We start from the raw sequence: 12,625 nt of genomic DNA, 5'->3' as shown, positions 1-12,625 counted from the left end.
ACACAAAATGGAAACATTTGGCAAATGAATTGTCTAGTTAATATGTCTCTATTTTTTTTAATTTAAATAAAAAAAAATTAAATATTGTTATTATTTTTTAACATGAACAATTGTAAAGATTTAGTTTCATACTTAGTTAATAAACATGGCAAAACAAACCAACTTAATGTGATGCAAATGTGTGTCACTTTGTTGAAACCCACCAGCTTTGGTATAGTGCGGAGTGAGAATCGTCATGAGGGCGAATCTAGGATTCTAACCCACGATCATTGGATATTAGCTCGGACACCCGTGTCCACTATCTTTTGTCCTGTCAGTTCGAAAAATATGTCGTTTGACTGTTGTTTAACGCCGCACTCGGCAATATTCCAGCTATATGACGGCGGTCTGTAAATAATCGAGTCTGGACCAGACAATCCAGTGATTGACATCATGAGCATCGATCTACGCAATTGGGATACGATGATATGTGTCAAACAAGTCAGCGAGCCTGACCACCCAATCCCGTTAGTTGCCTCTTACGACAAGCATAGTCGCCTTTTAAGGCAAGCATGGGTTGCTGAAGACCTATTCTACACCGGATCGTCACGGGTATTCAGTGTCAGAATAGGTCCCTGGCACCCAATAGTAGGGCGACTGAAATTAGGATCGGATGGTCAAGCTCTCTGTTATATTATTTTCACACCGCCCTGATATTACTGGAGCAGTGATGACTGCGTCCTAAAAGTACATTAATTGATTCGCTCGACTGACAGGAGTATGAATGTTCATTTGAGTTTTCAACGTTACGTTATGAAAATGTAACACCAAATCCCTTTTTAATCATATCTAAGACTCAAAAGTTAGATTATTATTATTATTTCAATGCAACTTACAATAGCCACTTTGATAAAATAAAGTCACTGTAATCTAAATAGGCCTTTGTAAACCACACTCATATTTGTATTATTAATAATAATCACACTATTAATATTCGTATTTGCAATACTTGTTAAAAAATGGAATCAGGGTATGAAAATATGTATTCCATCAACAGTGAGATAAGGTAAGTAAATTCGTTGTCGCGGCTCGGTATTTGATGGACATACATGTTTATTTGTGAGCGAGCGCAGCTGCAAACTATTGATGCATTCAGTGTACAGTGATACTCACACTTTCAGCCTGGCACCGATTGTTCTGTTAACAGGCGATAGGTTTTCAATAAAGTACTTTATATAGTAATCTCATTCAACGAAGATGCGTTAATTAATAGTCAATGATTAAAGAGAGGCTAGATTAGCAGCTTTATAAAGCTTCAATCATTTTGGGTATCCTGCGGTTCAAATTTGTTTCTTTCGAAACACTAAACGTTTCGTATACCAAACTGAAAATGTCTTGTTCCTCTCCATATGCACATGAGTGAATGAGTGAGTGAGTGAGTTGGGTTAACGCCCCTTTTAACAGTATTCCAGTTATATCACGGCGTGTCAGCTTAATGTGGGAGGAAAGCCCGAATTGATGCAGGTCTCGGACGTTTACCACTTCGGTGAAACCCACGAGCACGGGTATGATGCTGACAAACATAGAAACATAATCAGGGCGAACCGGGATTCGAACCCACAATCATAGGTATCTGGGGTGCCCAAGGGACGTAACTCTGCACAGCCAATCGCGACACCTTAGACGACTGGGCGATCCGTGCTTGATGGGTAAAACATCACATTTTGACTTTCTTTATACAACGTATTTCAAATCTACATTACCTTCGGAACAGAAAAATGCAATTCACAAGCTTCAATTCATATCTATTTCAGAGATACATGACATCTCACATTTAGCCTCATTTTCTGACTTACAACTGTTTATGTATAATTGCATTTTTTAGACTAGTGATGAAGTAGACATGTATGCTTAAAGGTTTTGAAATAATGTTTTATTTACATAACGAATAAATAAAGCCACAAAACCCTTTCCATATCCAATAGAAATCCCTGCATAAAGCAGAGTCGAGTGTATGATCCCGACTAACTCTGCACAGCGAATCGCGGCGCCATAGACGACTGGGCCACCCGTCCGTCATACCGCCGTCATATAGCTGGAATATAGCTGAGTGCGGCGTTAAACAACAAAGAAACAAAGAAACGAAGAAACAAAAAACATGGGAAAATGTAATTTCATGATCCATGGGGCATTTGCCATTAAACGTGGTGAGATGTAAATAATAGCGACAAAACCCTTTCCATATTCCATACCCATAAGATTGTCGATTGTACGATGACACGTCTATCTCCATATATTGAAAGGAAATTGTTACTTAGAAAACAAAATGTGAAATCCTGGAGTTCCCCATAGATATTAAATTTGGGGATATGCCATTTAGGCATCCCCATGGGCACCATTTGTACTTCCCTCCTCGCTGATTAGGTTCCTTCTGTATTTCTGTATTTCTGCTCTGACTGCAAAGATCAAAACAAGGATATATGACCAAGATGTTTATCTGAAGCTTCAGGTGACAGTGGTGAAATAGTCAATTCCCTCCCACGGAGTTATCCATTTGAACTAGAAGTAAAAGACTCGCCGCAAATCACTGTTTTGATTTTAACATTATATTCCCATGGGTTTTTTTCAGGTTAACACTTGACTTGCCTTTGCTTGTGTTTGTGACGAGTGCCACTGGTGGGTCAGGATATGCTCGCCTTTTGCGAACAACTTTTATCATCTCTATTTGATAGTGCTTCAGAAGCATATGATCACCATAAAGTCGGAATCGTACAATGGACAATGTATATTTCTTATGATTAAGAAAATGTCTTTCTCGCTTTTATTTAATTTAACCTTAAAATACATTGACAATATACAAACTTCTGATTTGAATTTTATTACTGACTTGCCAAGTTTCATATTTGTCAAACGTTTCCTGTGGTCCGCGTTACAAATGAACACTGAATCTATGTTTTTTTCTGTTGTTCAACAACTGAATGTGTGACATTTTTAAGTGTTCAAATATTGACCCACAAATTGTTTTCTTGCACGTTGCACGTCCATTCCAATTAGAAAATGACGCTTTGATGCGTGGCATGTGTCGAACAGGAAGCAAAAGCACTTTGTGGAAAAAAAACCCATTGATTTCACAGTCACGGAGGAAAAGATTTTTGGTGTGAAAGTTATAAATGGGGATTTTTCAATTAGTTGGTGCCCATATGCGACATGTTTTGATGACACTATGTGTCTATATAAGGCGGCCAAGATAGGCATAAACTATCACTGCAAGAAGATACAACTACGATGTAAGTATTATTTTTCGCCGTATACATGTACGAGTAAGTGCTATCACAAATATTTGACCACTTTCTAAATGGCATTATGTGTTCATAGATATATAAGTAACAGGGTTTAATTTAAGTTTGTGGGACATGTTAGGATTCCAGTTGTTACATCAGATCATTTCCTTCAAACAGATTGGGCTGTACTCTTCTGTACTGTAAGCTCAATCTACGTTACGACCGATTTAGTTGTTTTTTTGTCGAATGACACATATTGCTGTCATTGAAACTTGGTTACTAATGCAAACGTTGCCGTCCGAGGTATATATATGAGGTCAACAGTTTGCGAGAGCCTTGAAAATGGTTGTATCTCTTTAAATAGTGGGGGGCACGGGTGGCCCAATCGTCTAAGGCGCCGCGATTCGCTGTGCAGAGTTGCGTCCCTTAGGCACGCCAGAAACCTATGATTGTGGGTTCGAATCCCGGTTCGCCCCGATTATGTTTCTAGGTTTGTCAGCACCATACCCGTGCTCGTGGGTTTCACCGAAGTGGTAAACGACTGAGACCTGCATCACTTCGGGCTTTCCTCCCATATTAAGCTGACACGCCGTGATATCCTCCCATATTAAGCTGACACGCCGTGATATGACTGGAATACTGTTAAAAGCGGCGTTAAACCCAACTCACTCACTAACTCACTTTAAATAGTGTTTAAATCTCAATAATAAATAGATCATATATGCAAGCTGTGTTTGCTTTAACGAGAATGGAGAATCAAACTTAATAGATGTATTTACTTTTATTTACTTCTTATGTTCCTGATCAACCGAGATACAAATATGGTCGATTATAGTTTAACTATCAATTTCCAATGCATGTCCAAAGCGAACACACAATAAATGCTGAAAAAGTTAAATGTTGCTTCAAACATTTCGATTTTTCACTATTGGTTAAATAACATCAATACGATTACACTATACTGTGTTACAATTGTTCAAGGATCAAGCAGTCCTTGCTGGGAACAGAAAGGATTCTATGGATTCTTTGCAATTTTGATCCTGACTGTCATATGCACATTGGTCTAAATCCTACATTAGAAGGAAGTTCCTCATAATAATTGTTGACCCCTCCCTATTTTACTGCCTACAGTTGATCAGTCTTTGACGTATCAACTGTTAGCATCAAAGCTTATAATTAAACATTGTTTGTTTGTGGAACGCCGCACTCAGCAATAGGATTGCGGTCTGTAAATATACTGAGTCTGGAGCAGACAAGCCAGTGATTAATATCACGAGCACCGATTTGAGCACGCAATTGAGATAAGATGACATGCAACCAACGAGACCATATATGATGATAACAATCATAATGGAAAAAGACATTGGAACTTTTGAGCATGCACAAATCTCCCATCATGGCGACATCGTGAAGATCCGTGGTAGAATAGGTCTTCAGCAACCTATGCTTGTCGTAAAAGGCGACTTACGGGATCGGGTGGTCAGGCTCGCTAACTTGGTTGATACATGTCATCGTAACCCAGATGCGTGGATCGATGATCATGATGTCAATCGCTGGATTGTCTGGTCCAGACTCGATTATCTACATGCAGCTATACGACGGCCGACTGTAAAAATTCGAACCTGTCGATAGTCAAGTTATTGACATCATGCAAATCGATCTAAGCAAAACAGAGAGCCTGCCCAAGCGATCCCGTTAGTCCCGTTAGTCGGAACGTACAGAACTAAATTGTGAAATCATCAAATAATCAGAAGCAAATAACAAGATTAATGAACGCCTAACAAATTTAGATTTACAGTCATAAAAGGCTACACAATGGGTCAACTAAGAAGCATAATAGGCACCATTGCATAAGTCATGTGTGCTTTCATCACGTGTGGTTATACCCTGCAGACGAACGCATTTATACAGCTAACATGTACGTGCAGTTTATGCCATAGGTGGGAAAAAGGTTTCACCATTTTGTTGTCACCGCACGAGTGCCGTCAAAGGTGGCGCGTTCGGGTGAGGTGCTTTTTGGTACCTGTTCCTGGGCAGTTATATTCCCAATACCCACTTGCCACTAGTTATCGCTGTTTTTAGGAAAATTACAAATTGCCAACCTTAACTTTCTTTTGCCGCTTAGTTAATTTATGTTTTAGGGAACAATTTTCTTTTCAAACAAACCACTTCTTGAATGCGAGGTTATACAGAATTGAGAACTAATTTGGAACTAATTATGAGTGATGTAGAACTAAACCTTGAACGACCTGCCTCCTGTTTTAGGAGTGCTAACTGTGTTAGCTTACCTAGACGCTTTCTAACACATTTTCTATGCCAGTCGAGAGGTGAAACTGTTCCATCTCTATTCGCCTACTGTGCCGATCGTCTACAGTTAAGCTGGTTTTTAGTGTGCTTTGTCACAGTCGAATATACAGCCAAATTCTAAGCTTTTTCTATAAACCTTACATACCGCGGTGGACCGGTTGTTTAATCAACTGTTTCTATCAGCAGTGGTTATAGAGATTTGAAACCAATGACCAGTCAGAATCGAGTATGTTCCAAATTCTTGGTAAAATATAAAATATACCAACTTTTGTTAGATTTAAACATTTAATTCTCCGGCTAGTGCTCATATATCAATCGACTAATTGGTGACATATTGGCGCAATATTTTCTGGGAGATATTGTTTGATATCACACAAGTGATATATCAATTATGATGGCTGCCGTGTAACAAATAATTAGCCTTAGACTTTTAGAAGCTAAAATGGCCTTAGGTACCATTAACTAGAGATTTTACAAGCAAAGGTACTCGCGATGTATTGATAAGTCAATTTTAGTGACTAAAATACTAATGATATGGAGTCGTATGTACCATATAACAATATGACTGATCAACTGTGCACATAGTTATTTTCATAAGCCCAGAGTAGGATGGTGCTGTTTAAATGCATTCATAAAGCCTACAGTTTCAATCCCCACCCCAATGTAAACATTAGTGCACATTAAATCTACAAAGAAAACATTTTAAATTTAGAGTCATGAGCTTCTAATCAATATATATCAAATTGTGATAAAAAAAATAATCATGAATTACGATAGACTCCGTGTGCTTTTACCGATGCAATATTTGAATAAATTTTGCTAATGTATAAAATGTCGTTAAAATACCCCCTTTTCCACTAGGCGAAGCTCTACTGCGCTCTACGCCTCCGAGGGAGCGCCATAGGTCTCTTTCATTTTTCGGCTATCTAGGGGCACTATCTGATTACTATCCGATAACGACTTGAAGACCCTTGATCGTAACCAAACAACCAAAAATGTGGCGATCTTGCACGATACGATCCTGCGTCTTTTGCGATCCAAGGCGATCAGGATGCGATCCAATGGCGATCAATGCGATCTTATGCGCTCTACTCCGATCCGATAGCGATCTAGGCGAGATCCATCAGCACTCCATTAGTGCTCTATGGGATCCTTTTGCGACCCGATCGCCGCGTTTTGGGTCCGATCCTATAAGGCGCTCATCAGTAATACGCTTGGTAGCAGAGAGGTAAGTCCTAGTCTTCGTGGCGATCGGCGGCGCTCTTAGGTGATACAATAGCGCTCTGATTACGACCTTGGCGATCAAGTTGCGCTCTGATTACAACCTTGGCGATCAAGTAGCGATCTAACGGCATTCTGGGCGGAGCGCCACGGATTTTTGTGCAGGGGTGTCGACAGGCGGTGACCTTGACGATCATGGAGATCAGTTAGAGATCAGATAGAGATCCATGTACGCTTTTGGAAATTTTAGCGCTCTAGATAGCGATCTAGTGGAATGGGGGTATAACAGTTCGATATGCGTTTGAAAAAGCCAAAGGTTACGTGACAAGACCGAAATATATCTACTTGTCAAAGGTCACGCTGCCTGTCTTCATTTTTGTGTGAATTTTATAATATCGAGAAAGGTCAGCTCTACATGATATATTTCCATACTTCTTCCTCGTGGGTAGTTATTTAATTTTATGCAATCTTTCTCCACTAAGTCTTCGGGGGGGAATTCCCCTGTGCGAACGTTGTGAAATACATGATGAATAGCTTATATTTCTTGGCTGTTGAAAACAACACTCCACATAAACTGTGTAAATTATTGCTATGAAAGAAATAGAGTGAAGTTGATGCGCAGAAAACAGTTTTACAAATTGAGACATTTGAGTTGTTGCAGAGACACCCCAGCAGCTGAAGTTTACATTTATCTGTATAGCCAACCGTGCCCCAAAGTCCTAGATTAGCAATAGAGACATCAGTGGGGGAACGTTTGTCAAAACCTTGTACAATCCTTGCAAAGTAACGCTGGGTTTACATTATCAAACATAGGTATGTCATTGTCCCCAAGGTGATAACACAATAATTGCTTCTTTTTTTGAAACACAACAATTTTACTTTTCGATGCATTATAAGTTAATCGCCATTTGGATGCGTAATTAACAACTGTATCTAAGGCTGTTTGCATACCTTTAGGGCTGTAACTGATAAGAGTAGTATCATCAGGAAGTAACACGCATGGTAAACTAACATTATATATACATATTCCTGTATCTAACTGCCGAAGCTCAGTTATGAGGTCATTTATGTACACAAGAAAAAGCCAAGCTGAGATAACTCTACCCTGACCTATACCTTGTCTAACAGCAAATGCATCAGATTGTTCGCCCTTATACTGAACACACGCATACATGGAAGTATAACAGTGATGTAGCAGAGACTACATTATACCTCTAATACCAAGATGATAGAGTTTTACAAAGAGACCCGAGTGCCATATTCGATCAAAAGCTTTCTCGTTATCTAGAAATGCTGTGTAGACACATGATCCCCTTTTAACATAACTTTGTACACATTCGATGAGGGTAAAAAGCGACATAACATCACCGTGCGCTTTCCTAAAGCCAAACTGCAACATATCGGAAAAATTACAGGCATTTCGGGATGTCAACGCTTTGGTTCCCGCCAGTTTCGAAACCAGTATCATCTTTTGAGGTACAATCGAGCATGCTCTGTCCACAAACATTTCAAAGAGCGTCAGAAGTTGTGATCAAGGTTACAACATTACAACATTCTCGTTATCTAGAAATGCTGTGTAGACACATGATCCCCTTTTAACATAACTTTGTACACATTCGATGAGGGTAAAAAGCGACATAACATCACCGTGCGCTTTCCTAAAGCCAAACTGCAACATATCGGAAAAATTACAGGCATTTCGGGATGTCAACGCTTTGGTTCCCGCAAGTTTCGAAACCAGTATCATCTTTTGAGGTACGATCGAGCATGCTCTGTCCACAAACATTTCAAAGAGCGTCAGAAGTTGTGATCAAGGTTACAACATTACAATATTCTCGTTATCTAGAAATGCTGTGTAGACACATGATCCCCTTTTAACATAACTTTGTACACATTCGATGAGGGTAAAAAGCGACATAACATCACCGTGCGCCTTCCTAAAGCCAAACTGCAACATATCGGAAAAATTACAGGCATTTCGGGATGTCAACGCTTTGGTTCCCGCCAGTTTCGAAACCAGTATCATCTTTTGAGGTACAATCGAGCATGCTCTGTCCACAAACATTTCAAAGAGCGTCAGAAGTTGTGATCAAGGTTACAACATTCAAGGCCTCAGAAAAGCTTTCAAACCGTTTTATGGTAGAGACAATTTTATAGTTGACGCATCATTACACAAAATAGGTCCGATGCAACTCCTTATGTTCACTTGTACCTTATGTTACCGTGTTTTGTCAGGTGAATAATTGACGTGTCTTTGCATGTGTTTGTGGTGTGTGGCAAAGGGCAGGTTACGCTCACTTTTTCGCGAGCACCTGGTATGTCACTATGTGATAGCGATTCATAAACACATGTTCATGATCTCATTGTTCGGAATCGTACAATCGACTCTGCTTTTTGCCGAGATTTCATGTTGATCATGTTTGATGACAGGTGAGTCATCTTCATAATGATCAAAAGGTACAGTTTGTACATTGATACTTCCTCTTCTCTTTCATAAGTGTGACGTCATGAAACTGTTCCTCCTCTTCGTTCTTGTGTGTCTGGCGGCACCCTCTGTTGGGTGGAGATTCCGCTGGAAATGGGTGGCTGCAGCAGCAGCAACAGCCGGTGTATTGATTGGGAAAAGAGGTACACTGTCTTTGAATCGACATCAGATTGGTAGGATGTACCATTATGAGTGAGGGTGTTGGCGACCAACGTTGAAACGGAAGGAATAATTAAAAGGATGGAAGTCATAAGAGATAAACCCCGTGGGTTACAATTGGCCTTCAGGAACCCGTGCTTGTCAGAGACGACTGAGGGTATCAGAAAACAAACAAACAAACAAAATCTTTGATTAAACACATGAAAATGGTTATGAAACTGACAGAATTGGGGCCTATCATTACAGGACCAAAAACTAGGTATCGAAACGTTGCAGCAATGCATTGATTGGTGCATTTGTTGCCGGGTAAAACAAGTGAAATGTCCCCGAAAGGCTTAACTCTGCATTACTATGTCCATATTACATTTTACAACCTTATTACAAAGAAAAATCAATAAAAATCAAATATGGACTAACTTACTGTTTGATTATTTTTTTTAAACAAAACAAACAAGTCTCTAGGAATTTGATTTAATGTAATTTAAGGTAACGACTTCTGATATTTTAAATTAAAGAAATATTACACTGACATATAACCTTAACTTTACATATCATTGTAAAGAAACTGAGCAAAGAAGCTTTAATCAAAGTTGTGTTGAACGTGAATAAGGATACATTGACAGACATTAATAAAAAAAAATTACCGTTAGGAAGATTCTTTTAAGTCACACAGATTTCCGTTTATTAAGAAAGAACTAACACATATGAACTTTATGACAAGCATGCAATTCCAACAATGAATATGAAATTGTCACTGAGCATTATGCGTAAAGTTTACCGTGTTAGAATCTTAAATAGCAGTAACAAACATGGTTTATGACCAATATGCAGGTATTGAGGCCTTCGACCTCAACAAGGACGGGTATGTTGATCAGTCAGAAGCAGAGAAACAACTGAGCACCAGAGATGCTGAATCCCTCATGAAGATGGCTGATGAAGAAGTAGATGGTAAGTTGTGAATACTAGTAAGTATGTATTGGATCCAAACAGTTCAGAGGCGCGTGTTTGTGAAGGGTACCATAGGTGGGTGAGGATATGCTTATCTTTTCGCGAACCCCAGATATAATCACTATTTGATAGTTGTCCAAAAAAACAGATGATCATGAAATAGTCGTAAACGTACAATCGACTGTGCTGAGGCGAAGATTACATATTATTTTGTAAATGTTTTTTGTTGCTTTTATTTACATCATATATATGTCTAACTTGTCGTTATGAAAAGACAACATTAATATTTTAAACTTTTAAAGACTGTCATAATTCTCAATGGATCAAGACAACGAAAGCTTATGGAGCATGAACATATAATCTTAAAAAAACAGAAACGCATAGCCAGATTTGTGTAAGGTAGGAAAATACGTTTATACGAGGAACCGTACAAGGTATTGAGCCAAAATGTTGTGGGACGTAGCCGTCTATCATCCCACAGATACTCTATTGGGTTCAAATCCGGGGATCTGGAGGGCCAGGGGACAACATCAACGTTGTTGTGTAGACAGGCTCTTATGATCCCTGTTGTATGAGGTCGAGCGTTGTCCTGCAGGAATACACCGTTGCCGTTGGCTGCAATTGGGAGGACGTGTGGTAGGAAAATTTCGTTGATGTATCGTGGAGCCGTAGGATGTGGACCAAACCTGTCCTTCCATGATGAGAGATGTCTGCCCACATCATAACGCTACCCCTACCAAACCTGTCCACTTCCTGTACGCAGTTCCGGCACAACGTTCTCCCCGGCGTCTGTAGACCCGTGCTCTTCCATCCCCTCGACGGAGGAGAAATCTTGATTCTATGCTGAACCAGACATCTCTCCATCGCAGTTGAGGCCATACCCTGTGTTGACGACACCAATGCAGTCGTTGTTGCTGATGTCGTCAACTCAATATGACGCGTCGAATAGGACGTCTTGCTCGTAGACCTGCTGCTCTTAAACGGTTTCGTACGGTCTGGTCGGAGATTCTGCGCAGTCCAGGTATTTGGGATGCTGTTGAGGTGGCTGTGGTCGTCCTTTCACGTAGGATGACGGATGTAGCGACCTTGGGCGAGGGTGGTTACGCTTGGTCGTCCCGACCTTGGCCGATCACGTGTTGACCCATGCAGTTTAAACTGATCCAATAGCCTTGTGATGGTGCTGGCGCTACATTGAAAACCCTGGCTACAGCTGATCAGCCCGCAAACGGCCTATGACGTTGTTTCTTTGCACTTCTGTTAATCTTGGCATGTTGTTGAACTGTCACTATTCGACTGACGCAGATACCAGGCAATAAAAAAAACTGCACTTCAGTACCGTTCATAGTGCTGCTGCACGTGCAGTACGTGCAGCTCCGTGGCCCTTTTGTTAATGCACTGGGTGCGTTTTTCCGAATCGTACGTGTTTCCCGACTAATGGTTTGCATGTCCTTGTTGTGATCATTTTGATGCGGGAAATTTGTCACTGACACTATCACACATTAAAACTCTTTATTTTGCACCTCTTGGTCCGCTAATTTTGCTTTTATGGTCCGTATTGCGTTTGTTTTTTTCAGAATATAATTGAAAATTAGGAGATCAATAAAAGAGTATACATTGTGGGTTTGGGATTCAATTGTCATCGTTCTGACCGAGTATAGGTACGTCAAATTAGACAATAACATGTTGCTGATCAGAAAATCTTAGCTTTATGTCATACTGTTTGCAATATATTGCATGTGTACTTTGTTTCAGGGAGGTCGGCTGTATCTGTGAAGGAATTTGCACGCTATCTCCAAGATGTCCAGCAGGATCCTGTTAATTAGGAAACTGTACCCTGTACCTGGATGATTTCCAAGCGTATCTATCAAACGAATTCTGATTGACCAGTTTGAATCTCATTGTGATATTTAATTGGTCATCAGTATACGTGGTCTTTAGTACGGCAATAAACATTTATTGTTTGAAAGATGCAGTTCCCTGTTCTCTGTTCTCTGTTCTCTGTTTTCAACCTCAGCTTTGTACGCACATTAGTCTTGAAACACCCACATCACCTCTGTGAATTTGAGGTGAGGTGAGGTGATATGGAGTTTAACGTCGCGTCCAAGTGTGTGTGTGTATGTCTGTGTGTGTGTATGTCTGTGGGTGTGTATGTATGTATGTGTGTGTATGACTGTGTGTGTATGTGTGTGTTTGTTTGTGCGCCCGTGCACGTGTGTGCCTCTGCGTATGTGTACATGTGTGCGTA

General features: G+C 40.1%; 1 protein-coding gene and 1 pseudogene across 1 annotated transcript; one reads left to right on the top strand and one right to left on the bottom strand.

Annotated features, from left to right (window-relative positions):
- LOC139475293 (uncharacterized) overlaps window positions 1-7,962 on the bottom strand; it is a 107,529-nt pseudogene extending 99,567 nt beyond the window's left edge.
- Window positions 7,963-9,273: 1,311 nt separating this feature from the next.
- Window positions 9,274-12,346, top strand: LOC139474432 (uncharacterized). The gene is made up of 3 exons (XM_071257447.1): window positions 9,274-9,416; window positions 10,264-10,380; window positions 12,133-12,346. The coding sequence occupies exons 1-3, from the start codon at window positions 9,296-9,298 to the stop codon at window positions 12,201-12,203; spliced, it is 309 nt and encodes a 102-aa protein (XP_071113548.1). The 5' UTR covers window positions 9,274-9,295; the 3' UTR covers window positions 12,204-12,346.
- The last annotated feature ends 279 nt before the right edge of the window (window positions 12,347-12,625 follow it).

Source organism: Haliotis cracherodii, unplaced genomic scaffold (genome assembly GCF_022045235.1).
Source record: "Haliotis cracherodii isolate W230 unplaced genomic scaffold, xgHalCrac1.p SCAF_3, whole genome shotgun sequence".
NCBI lineage: Eukaryota > Metazoa > Mollusca > Gastropoda > Lepetellida > Haliotidae > Haliotis > Haliotis cracherodii.
This window is presented reverse-complemented; position numbering and strand designations above follow the sequence as displayed.

Coding starts and splice junctions, on each gene's coding strand:
- LOC139474432 (XM_071257447.1), top strand. CDS start 9,296: ATGAAACTGTTCCTCCTCTTCGTTCTTGTGTGTCTGGCGGCACCCTCT. Junction 9,417..10,263: donor TGTATTGATTGGGAAAAGAG/GTACACTGTCTT, acceptor ACCAATATGCAG/GTATTGAGGCCTTCGACCTC. Junction 10,381..12,132: donor GGCTGATGAAGAAGTAGATG/GTAAGTTGTGAA, acceptor ACTTTGTTTCAG/GGAGGTCGGCTGTATCTGTG.